Source organism: Papaver somniferum, unplaced genomic scaffold (genome assembly GCF_003573695.1).
Source record: "Papaver somniferum cultivar HN1 unplaced genomic scaffold, ASM357369v1 unplaced-scaffold_7, whole genome shotgun sequence".
Classification (NCBI taxonomy): domain Eukaryota; kingdom Viridiplantae; phylum Streptophyta; class Magnoliopsida; order Ranunculales; family Papaveraceae; genus Papaver; species Papaver somniferum.
Genome location: NW_020649859.1, coordinates 992,988 through 1,004,555, shown reverse-complemented (window position 1 = coordinate 1,004,555; position 11,568 = coordinate 992,988). Strand labels below are relative to the sequence as shown.

Below are 11,568 nucleotides of genomic sequence, written 5' to 3'. Positions count from 1 at the left end.
TGCTTTTCAGCCTTAAGTGTAGAGCTCTGTGCTTAAACCTCTGCTATAGCCTCTGCTGTTCTTGTTGCCTCAGTAGTGACTCTTGCTCCTCAGTATAGTGGGGTGATACCCGTTTTAATTGCTTAACAAATCATATAAATAAATTGTTTACTCTGTATTGTTTTTCTTCTGCCTCTTTTGGGCGTTTCTTGGCCAACCGTTACTGGGTTGAAAGATCCCTACATAAAGCAATAAAATTCGAAAATAGAGCAAAATGCAAGCAATTAAGTGATTTACACAAAATAATTATTATGAAATCCAAAATTAAAGAAAAAGCTTTGTGATAGTGTGTACCCTTGCAACAATTGTAACATCTTTCTCCATTGCGACATCCCTAAGGGCTTTCCTTAGTGATGGCACGGTGCTCTGTTCCTGCATTGTGGCATTCTCATCTTCCTGGCAAAGCTAGAACTACTCAGATGAAAGTCAAAACAAAAAATCCATCTCTATGAACTCAAACTTTCACATAACATGAATAGTTTACCATTTCCTTACCCTTCTCTTGTTCAATGTTTCTCTTCTTTTGAATATCAAGTACCTGCAATCCCAGAACACTATTCTATTTAGTTCATGCGGACACACCAATATGTGTCACAAAAAAATGAGGAAAGCCTGAGTGTGATTAAATATGCACCTGGGAATAGTCCATACCATCGTCGATTTAAAAAAGCAAGCCAGTAAGTACCACCTCCAGCATTGGTCCCATCAACCCGTTGAAACAGTCCATCCCCATCCACCAATATTCATACTGACTATCAAATACGATTTGTTAAAAAAGTCTCATACACTGAACTAAAAATATTAATGTGTCATTTAAGTTTATATATTACCCTATGAATGCTAAATCCTTAGTTGATATAAAAAAGAATTCGGGTTAATCTGTACAAACTCTTTATTCTCTTCATTTGTGCAAAAACTTCAAGCTAGATGGATTGACTACTTGATGATAAGAAAAATCTCAGTTTCGTTATTATGAATATGTAAAAAACAATATGATTCATTTATAATGTTCTGTATGAGAAGATTTATATTAGATGGATATACAAGTAAAGATACAAGAATACTTATCTAGCAAATAAGCTTTAAGTGCTGCAGCTCATGGCAAATGTGATCATGTTTATGACTGGTTCAGCTCCAATGATTATACATTTTGAGATTTCTGGATGTAATAAATCCTTCTAATATTATGAATCAACAGCTTCCTATCAGGATTGGAGATTGAGAAATAAATCGAATTTCAGTGATAAAACCTAGAAAAAATTGGCGAACTTTTTTTCAATTGTTTTTCGAAATTTATCTCAAAATGAAGATTGATTGGAGACAATAACTAATATAGACTCTGATTTTAAATCGAATCATAAATTTGATAGAGTAAGATCCTAAACTCAAATCGAATCAGAAATTGGATTGCAAATAAAAACCTAACTTTTTAATAATCGCGAGTATAACTATAAAAGTAAGAGGAAACTTATTTTGTTTTCATTTTGATTCATTGATGAAATTGTCGATATTAAGTCTCCGATTCATCTTTGAGGATCGATTCTTCTTCAAAAACAGAGATCAAACTGATCAATTTTAGGGTTGAAGCAGGAATGAGTTATTGTTGTTGTTCGAGATTCATTTTCCCCAAATTTTATCGCCACTGCCAACAGTCTGTGTTTCTCTATCACGAGATGCTGATGTTGATTCGAAATCATAAGAACAGATTCAAATCCCTAACAGAGAAGATCGTTTTGATGGAGGAAGATATATTGGTGCAGGAAGAGGGATTGAAAAGAAATTTATGGCTAAGTATACATTCCATGAAGTGGGATTGGATTAGTGTGCCCCATCAAAAATAAAAGCTCAACAGTGGTCCGTGTACTTTATAAATTTTTGGTACCAAAGGCCTACCAAATATGAAATGATAGTGTATTCCTGTCAAATTCCTCAAAGCCCCCTGTCAAATAACCTCCATTCTGGCGTAGTGTCCACGATAAATTTATTTTGTCGGTCCGGAGACGAGACAAAGTGCTAAATTAATAATTCGTTAAATTTATAATTATAAAATATTTAGATTTTCTATAGGTCCCTCCCGATATATAAATTAATATGGAGTAAGTCTTTAATTTACATAAAATTAGTTTTATATATATATATATATTAATTTTGTAAAGAATGGTTCAATTGTGACCTAGTTTTTCTTGAAATTGATGTCACACTGAATATCATCTTAGATTTTTCTTAACATTAAAATAGTTTTTGGTTTTGTCGTTTAATGATGCAATAGAAAAAACTATTCAATGTCTTCACTACCTCGGTAGCTTCTTTATGTGATGGTGACTTTATAACCACAATTTTATCTTCGGATTCCATTTCATCATTTTTCTCATCTCCATGATATTCCCAATTATTTCCCATCAGTCAAAAATCCGAAATAGTATTCTCGTAAGGTAATTCAAAAGGTATTCTCAGTATCCATCCACTTTGAGAATTCAATCCTTTAACTAAATTTTGCAGTTCTTTAATGCCTTAATTATCTAACGTTTCACTTGAATTCTCTTACGCGGTGCCATAAGTTGAACGAACATCTATTTTCCAAGATGAAACAATAAAGTTCATCGTTAATCTTCTCGGGAACTACGATAAAATCGACGACATCAATGCATCTTGAAAGCTCGTATAATCCATGCGTCACAAACGTTTGAACCTTTAATGTAGTGTTTGGTGCCATGAATTATATAGTGTTTTGAAAAATCAATAATTATTATTTTATCGATAATTTAATATCACGATAAATTGATAAATTTCACTAGTCCCGATGTTATTATTTTATTGGTGTTATAATGTAGATTTGATAATATTGATAAGGTTTCCCAATATCTTCAAACCGTATTGGAACACTAAAATACTTTGATCCCGTTAAAGAAAAAAATCAATACCTTGGAAAAGAACTTTTCAAGTAAGTGATATCAACTAGTGACCCGTGTTTTACCGATCAAAAAAAATCATTACCGATCACAAAATAATACCAGTAACATGAGTTTGAAACTCGTCAATATATACCAAATTCTTTAAGTGCTCTATTATATTTATTGTCTCAAACTAGTTAACCACTATATATATATATTCATTAAATGAACGAGACTTTCTTTTTTATTATGGAGTCTAGTTATAGCAAATGGGGTACGGGAAAAGTTTGGACGGTAAATGTACAAATATTATGCAGAATGTATATAAGGTCCACTATTTGGTCAACGATTCGTGATTCTCGAACAATTCCAAATGTCATACATACGTGTATAATTCATTTTGGAGATACAAATTAGGCACACAAAATTCGACATACAATTTAGCTATAAAAAGATATTTTTAACTTAATCTCACCATATGTACTATGATTTTATGATTGAAATGAACTATACGTATGATATATGTAATACAATCAACAAATAACATGTAGGTTGGTGGTATAGGATTTAGATGGGTGTATGTAAGATTTTAAACGTCAAAAATCTGATAGAGAATAGTAATTTGGTAGGTTGGTGGTATAGGACTTAGATGGGTGTATATAACATTTTAAACGTCAAAAATATAATAGAGAATAATGATTTGGTGATAATGTGGCAAAACATTATACAGTCTGTAGAGTTTGATAATTCCCACATAGGCGTATAATTCATTTTAGGCTTGAAGTTCGCAAAACTAAGTTGAGATTCCAGACTAACCGATTATAAAAACATATTCATGAATTATAGGGGTATAATTTACAAATTTGGTTACTAGGTTATGGAGGAGCTTCACTGGCAAGGAACATACATTTACTTGAGAATGAACTATGAAGGAGCACTTTGCATCAAAAGAAAGAAAATTGTTTTGGGTAATCGATTCGATCCTAATTAAATCAAACCTAAAATCAAACAATTGGAATTACTGGCAGATTTCTCATATGTGATGAGAAATCTGCAGTTGTCAGACACACAGACACCTTCTAAGTCGTACAACGAGAAAGGGCAACCTTTAATTGGATTTGTTGGCAATTATTTGTGTCCTTACTTTCATAAAAGAGCTAAAAATTGATCCATTATTTTCTGATCCATTTTGTTATTACCAGTCTAAAAAAAGTCATCATTTTGGGCATATAAATACATTGTCGAACATAAAGGGCCCAAGAGGGAAGGAATGAATACCTAGCTAGTAATTCTTAACAACAATCACCACTATCATTATCTTTTTTTTTTTTTTATCTATCTATATTTATCACAATCACAGTAAATTAAGATGAAGAGGAAAGTCGCAGTATCATTATTGTTTATGTGCTTTCTGATTCTTGCTGTGGACGTGCAGTTCTGTCAAGCTTCCGCTGCTTCTTCTCGATGCTTCGAGAGATGTATGCAAGGGAAGAAGGTTGATCCAAAGAAAGGTGTACCCAATCCAAGAGATCATGTGGAAGATCGTTTGAAATATGATTCCGCTCGACATGGATGCGAAACCATGTGTGGAGGACTTCGTAAGCCACTATTGCTTAAATATAATTATTAATTACAAAAACCTGTATTTATTTTTGTCATTGTAATTGATTTTTGATACCGTCACATCACTTGTAGAATCTGTAAATTGGCAATCTTCATTTATTTGTTTTTAATATTTTTTGTTTTGTTTTGCAGCTTAATCACCCGTGGGAATTCTTTAAGAAGATGAAGTATTAACAAGTTAGCGACATTTGGATCCAGTATTTAATAAAATAGCTGTGAGTGATGACTTATTTGGATGTAATCATCTGGTTATCATCCTCATGATGCGAAGCTTATCAAAAAAAAAAATAATGCTTATCGATTATCATATGTAATCCAATTTTGTACACCCTGAAATGTATTAATTGGAAAGTTCGCATTTTTATTGGTTAAATAGCTGAAAGATGATCCCACGATGACTCACGAATACGAGTACATCCTCACACAAAAAATTGCAAGTTCTTTTGCGAATACAGACAAGACTGCTAATGGGGTACCAATTTGATTGCAGGTGTATCAACCCAAAGGAAATACTGATGCTACTGAAAACGTGATCATAAAGATTGAAAGTAAGAGTATTCGGTTACACCAATTGCATCATGCACGATGAAGCTGTTGCATTTTATTTATTTTCTATTTTCAACATAGGATATGAAAATACTTAAAATAAAAATGATAATAATAGTGATGAATTTCTCGATACTTTGTCGTTACATTATAATACCTGAATAATCTCCTAATTAAAGAAACCAAATAATATATCGGAGATCACTTTCAGAAAAATGTTAGATCTGCAATCAAGTCATACATACTCTGTTTCACAATAATCAAGTCTTACTTCCAAAATTAACATTCACATCTCCACTATAAATACCATTCTTTGCTAAATATCCAAAGTACAACTCAAAATCTCAATAAAAGAAGAAGAAGAAGAAGAAGAAAGAAAAAAATGGCTTCATCAATTGTCCTCCTAATCTCCATTCTATTACCTCTTTCACTCGTGCTCGGAGACGCTGACTTGATCCAGAATGTGTGCCAGAAGACACAGTATCCCGATCTATGCACATCGACATTAAACTCCTACAGGGGTAGCCCACTTACAGATGTAAAAGGTCTAGCCACTATCATGATTAATGCTGGTTCCGCTAATGCTGCAGACACATCCAGATTCATACTCGCCGAGCTTGTTAAAACTGTTTCTGGTCCAGCTGCAGTTAAAGTATTTAAGAGATGCAGCGAAGATTACAAAGAAGCGAAGACTTCTCTGGACGGATCAGTTCCGTTTCTGAGTTCCTGGGACTATGACTTGGCATCGATTGCAGTAAATGCTGGCCGGGATTATTCTGATAGGTGCCGTGATTCGTTTACTTTCTTCAATCCTCCATTATCTTATCCTGATGCACTGGAACAAAGAGAAGTCAGATTTGTGGAGTTGGTTGTTGTTGCTGCCGATATCATCAAACAGCTTGTGAATATTAATTAAGTAATAAAAGATGGAGTTTTAATAATGAGATTTTGATTTATCGATCAAAACAATATAATGAGTTTTAATTTATATGTTTTCTTGTAGTTATTTCGATCTATTAATGAGTAACCGTAATCGCATTCTCCTCCCCGGTTGGTACTGAAATTCATCCTTCTTGAATAAGATCGAGTTTTCCACACAGCTTCTGAGACACTAAGAAAACTAAGTGTGCAGACAATAGCTAAAATTTCACATGAACCAAACTGTGGATTTGTAGTGAAACTGTATAGTTTTAACCTTTAGATTATAGTTTTGGGATCGGCATGTTCTCCTTCTATATATATATATATATATAATACTGTTAGTGTGAGACACCAAGGAAATGACGTGTCGTTTTAAATGGAGTATCAAGAAAAACATCTTTTCATTACCCCATTAATTTGATCCAATCTACGACCATACTAATATATAAAGATAATATAAGATTACGAAAAATCTTGAAGATTTGGGGTTTACTAAACAATAATTATGAGATATTTTCATACCAAAAAAATGTAAAATATGCAATTAAGTTCAAGTATTTGATTCCCATAATCAATTCTTTATTCCAATAATAACTTCCCCACATTCCACTATATATAATTCTCCTCGATAAATCAAAGTATAATTCAATTTCAAGAAAGAAAAAAAATGGCTTCCTCATCATTGTCTACCTAATCTCTATTCTTTGCCTCATTTTTACTTATCATTCAAGAATCATCTATTCTTGTATTAGGAGACGCTGGATTGATCCAATCTACATGCCAACAGACGCGGTTACCCGATCTCTGTACGTCGACTTTGAACGCCGATCCGTCTAGCCAAACAGCCGATATAAAAGGTCTAGCCAATATTTTGATTAATGCTGGAGAAACCAGTGCTGCGGACACATCGAAATACATACTCGACGAGCTTGTCAAATCTTATACTGATGCAAACGCAGTTAAAGTTGTCACAGAATGCAGTACAATTTACGACAATGCAAAGTCTGCACTTGAGGGATCCGCCGGAGATTTGAGTTCTGATGAGCTTGACAATGCAATTTTAGAAGTAGCTGCCGCTGCTACGTATGGTGATAATTGCAAAAATTCTTTTAGCAACGCCACTCCTCCGCTAGCTTATCCTGATGCATTGGCACAGAGGCAAGACACTTTTCAGGGTCTATGTGGTGTTGCTAATGATATTATCGAAGTCATTAGGTCCTCACAACCTTAGAATTTTTGATATGCATAAAATCGCTTGATCATTCATATGCTTTTGTAGTCTTTATTTGGATCTGAATAATGAGAAAATCAATTCAGTTTTCGATCTGTAGTATTATGTGCCTTGAACACGTTTGTGTATTCAATTTGAGCTTGGTGTCCTACAGAGTCCAGCCCATTAAATCTGTTTTGGGCCTTTGTGCCTAAACCAACAGACCCAGACTCAGTTCCTAAACCGACCTTCTAAATTCGGATTTTCCTCGGACCTTCCGATCCAGTCCGGATAAAACCCTTACTGTTTCCTATAAATACTCCCTCCTTCCATTCCTCTCAACACATTCCTCTTTATCTTATTTCTTCTCAAAAATCTTCACAATCTCTTTAATGGCAGCCATGAATTACAGCAACATCACAACAACTAGACGCAGTACTAGCAGAGGCCAACAACGTGGTGCTACTAGACAATCATCATCATCAACAAACCAATACAATAATAGTGTAAAGCAAAACCTACGAGAACAGGAACTCCAATTCCTGCAACAACAATTGCTCGAATATAAGTTGCAGCAGCAGAAACAACAAGAATTCGAGCGACAGAAATTACTTATTCAACAAAAGAAATCTCAGGAAGATTACTTACTGCAATTGCAAGTGAAGAAAATTCAAGAAGATTACTATCTGCAACAAGAATTACAGAAGCAGCTTCAAAAACAACAACAGCAGCAACTGTACACAAAATTTCCTGCTGGTGATCCTTACAGTACATATGAACGGAAAGAATGGGAAGAACGATCATCGAATCGGGAAGAAGGGTTTCAAAAACAAACGAGGATTATTTCAGATGAACAGTTTGCAGAAGATGTGCGCTTTATATTAGATTCAGGGTTATATGATTTTGAAGATAAAGAGCTTGAAGAAGAAAATCGCATTCTTGATCAAGAAGAGCGGAACAATTATGCAAAATTGACTTCCTTCTTGTATTCATCAAGAAAAAATCCTGAGATTAATGAATCATCATCATCAATCAGTTCTAGTTATTGTGAACCGCTGTTTATGAAATTAGGGTTTGAATCTTTCTTCGAGAAACAGGTTTTGGATTTTCCATCTTGCCCAATCAATCAAAGGAGAAATGTCAGAAGAGTTGATGAACCCAGAGTTGCAAGATCAAGATTTTATTAGTTGTAGACGAAAATTTCACTATGTAATTTATGTTATGTATCTTGTCTTATCAACAATTTCTTGAATTTTGAAAGTTATGAGTTTAATTTCGTCCTCTGACATTGTCCTGTAATCTTGGGTGCATGTTATATGTAATCTACTTTTCTACTATGAATTATTGAATAAATGTACTAAATTTTGAGTAATTTGATTACTTCCTGCAATTGGTAAGGCATTTGCTATAGTTGAACCAAATGATGAGATACTCAGGGAAGGTTGCGTTTTTGGTTTTGGCGTATTTTTATTTTGAATCTGAAGCTCTTGAAACTGGGCAAGGTAGAGAAGGTTTGCAAATTTTAGACTAGAGAAGAATCCATTTATGTCAGAATAAGCCTAAACAAGAAAAAGAAGAAAAAACTCTGTTTATCCTATTTGCACAAAGGCTATGCACCACCAACCAATAATTAAATTTGAAGTACATGAATTACAAATAAACATTGCAGTACAGTAAAAAAGCCTCACCTGTAGAAGAATTCCTATAACTAATAAAAAACTTCAGAAGAACTTTTCTTGACAAATCCTCCTGATCCACATCCATAACTATTTCTGCGAACTCGAGAAGAAATCCAATTGCCATTAATCCGTTCCAGATGAGGCCTCAATTCCCACTTGCGGTATTCAATTTCTTCTCCGGACAAAGGAAAGTATACAGAATATATAGAACGATCTTCCCCAGTACGCTTACTTCGAATAGGATCTCTACCGGTAATTATACCATACCACCACCCATCCTTGCAGAAAACATCAACTGGATCACCGATATTGAAATACGATGCTTTAGAATCAGGAGGCATGTGTCTAATTTCACCGCCAGGAACAACTTCTCTTAGCAAACACTTATTATTATCTTCTTCGTATAATTTTGTGTATTCAATTAAGAATTCATCTTTTTCCGTTTGCTTGATTATTCTAGCTTCGAAATACGAGCCCAAGAATCCTTCTTCTTTACTGCTTACTTCAACTAAATCACCATGACGGAAACCCCCCATTGCTGTCAACTGCTACAGAGAGAGAAAAAGAAAAGAGTTTAAGAGACGGATAATGACGAGTGAGTGGTAAAAACTGAGTACTTAAGTTGATATTTATAGACAGCTGAATTGTGGAAACGAGTAATATCAGAAGTTCGAAGTGGACATGGATTCGGAAAATGTTAGAAACATGGCCACCGCCAGAAAATTGTTAGTAGGGCGCATGAGAAATTAAGGAGGGAGTAGGCTTGACCATTCAGTCACCCATATGGTCAATCTAGACATTGGGACCTCCTATAAGAAAAAAGTTGGTCCTACTGATGATTTTTGACCTGCCTTTCTCCGTCGTTGCTCGCATATGTGCACAATCCAAATAGTTAGGATTATGTAGGCGATGGAACATAGGTATAACCAAATTCTGTTCTAAGTTTTCTCACAATAGTACACTTTGCCCGTTGATCAGGTTTTGTCCCTGGAATTATCCTGACAAGGTTTTAACGAGGCAATTAGCTTAGATACAGTTGATCATATCCTAGGGGAGCATTATAAACAGAAGTTTATCATGGTTTTTTTCCCCGAAAAACCTTAACTATATATTGATTCATAATAACCGAATTGGAAACCGGGGACTATTACAAGACTGACTTGGTGGTTTTCAGCAATTTTAGATAGATCAAACAGACAACAATTACAATCCAAGCACATAATACAGCAGTTATAAAACATGATTTCATAAAGAAATCTAACCATTCCTTTTCATGCATCTATCAAAAGTAATAGTTGTTTATGGGTGAAAACTGTTTCTACTGGTTTTGGTAAATTTGGGTGTGTGTGGATGAGAAACAAATCTAAACCCTAAAAAATGCATTGTACGGGAATGCTTTTGATTCGAGAGATCAATTCTGGCTTAAAGCAAGAAATGGCCGTTCCGGACTTACTTCGGTCACAAAGTGAAGGAGATGGGGTTGATCTTAGGGAGGGAAGCGAAGAAGGTGTTGAGATTGTGAAGGTGTTGGCTGTTTATGACTTGTATCAGAATGATGAACTGGCTTGCACAATGAAAGCTATCAGTTCTGGGTGTTTTCTGGATACTGTGACAACACTTGGTTTTTCTGCGTTGTTTGAAGATAGGTCGAAAGAACCTATTTATACAAGTCATTTGAGCGCAATCCTCATCTCGTCGGAAGTGGAGGAAGTTGAGTGATGGAGTAATGAGGTCGTGTAGGTGATTGTCACACGATCACGCCTTTGCCCACTTCCCTCATCATCGTTAACCGTCCATGCCTCCTAACACGTTCTCGTGATGGGCGCGTTGCACGCCGCACGATGTAAACCGTCAGACAAATACCCAGTAAGTATCCCCCAGTTTGTGACATGTTTGATGTCTCGAATGAGTGGGTCAGGTCGTGAGACCCGTCGCAGAAAATAACATACGGTGCTATTAGGTTAAATAACTGAGTTATTTAAGGATTTGATATTCATGAAATATCGTGTATGCTCGATGCATGTAATGCATTGCTTTAAAGCAAGCAGCTCAAAACAATCGATATGCATAAAGCATCGCTATTTTAAAGCTTGATTGAATAAGTCGCGGATTAAGCGTCTTAAAATGGCAGCACGTCCAACCATCTTCGAGTGATCGTCTGGAAGCCGCATGGGCGGGCCACTATCTGGTCGATCACTCCCTGTGACAGAGTGGCGGACGGTGATCATTGAGGCGCTTCATTGATCGCCTAATTTTTAATCCAAGCCGTCCGACCAAGCTGGCAAAGTTGGACGAACGAGATGATTTACGACACATATTTGCTTCCTGATGGATTTTAGGGTTTTTTAGAGGTACGCAACATCCCCTCTTTGGCTTGACCGAATCTAAGCATGGGCGCTAATTTTGGTGGGACCGACCAGGCAAGCGTGGAAACGGTCCGCCGGGGTGCATGCCTATACCTCTCGGTCCCACAAAGATTCGATCTAGGCCACTCAATTTGACCGACAAAAATGAGTGGTCGTGATCTATTTGTGATAGAAATACATTGTCGCAAAGGTTTAAAAGCCGTGTGGCATGCCATCTTTTGGCATGCATTTCGAGGCGCCAGGCCCTAATCTGCATAGGCCGGCCGGTCACACGCAAAGGTGGGCCCACAGTG

At 35.7% G+C, this 11,568-nt stretch overlaps 3 protein-coding genes across 3 annotated transcripts; 2 read left to right on the top strand and 1 right to left on the bottom strand.

Moving 5' to 3' along the window:
• The first annotated feature begins 4,196 nt into the window (after positions 1–4,196).
• Positions 4,197–6,158, top strand: LOC113343927 (cell wall / vacuolar inhibitor of fructosidase 2-like). Its single transcript, XM_026588017.1, has 3 exons — positions 4,197–4,528; positions 4,686–4,768; positions 5,044–6,158. Exon 3 carries the CDS (start codon positions 5,482–5,484, stop codon positions 6,013–6,015), a length of 534 nt encoding a protein of 177 aa, XP_026443802.1. The 5' UTR covers positions 4,197–4,528; positions 4,686–4,768; positions 5,044–5,481; the 3' UTR covers positions 6,016–6,158.
• Positions 6,159–6,714: 556 nt separating this feature from the next.
• LOC113343899 (cell wall / vacuolar inhibitor of fructosidase 2-like) lies at positions 6,715–7,270 on the top strand (the record flags this gene model as incomplete). Its single annotated transcript, XM_026587992.1, has 1 exon — positions 6,715–7,270. A coding segment is annotated over one exon (537 nt), but the record flags the coding sequence as incomplete, so codon positions are not given.
• A 1,668-nt stretch (positions 7,271–8,938) lies between these two features.
• LOC113343897 (DUF724 domain-containing protein 2-like) lies at positions 8,939–9,445 on the bottom strand. The gene has a single exon (XM_026587991.1). It carries the CDS (start codon positions 9,443–9,445, stop codon positions 8,939–8,941), a length of 507 nt encoding a protein of 168 aa, XP_026443776.1.
• Positions 9,446–11,568: the final 2,123 nt, after the last annotated feature.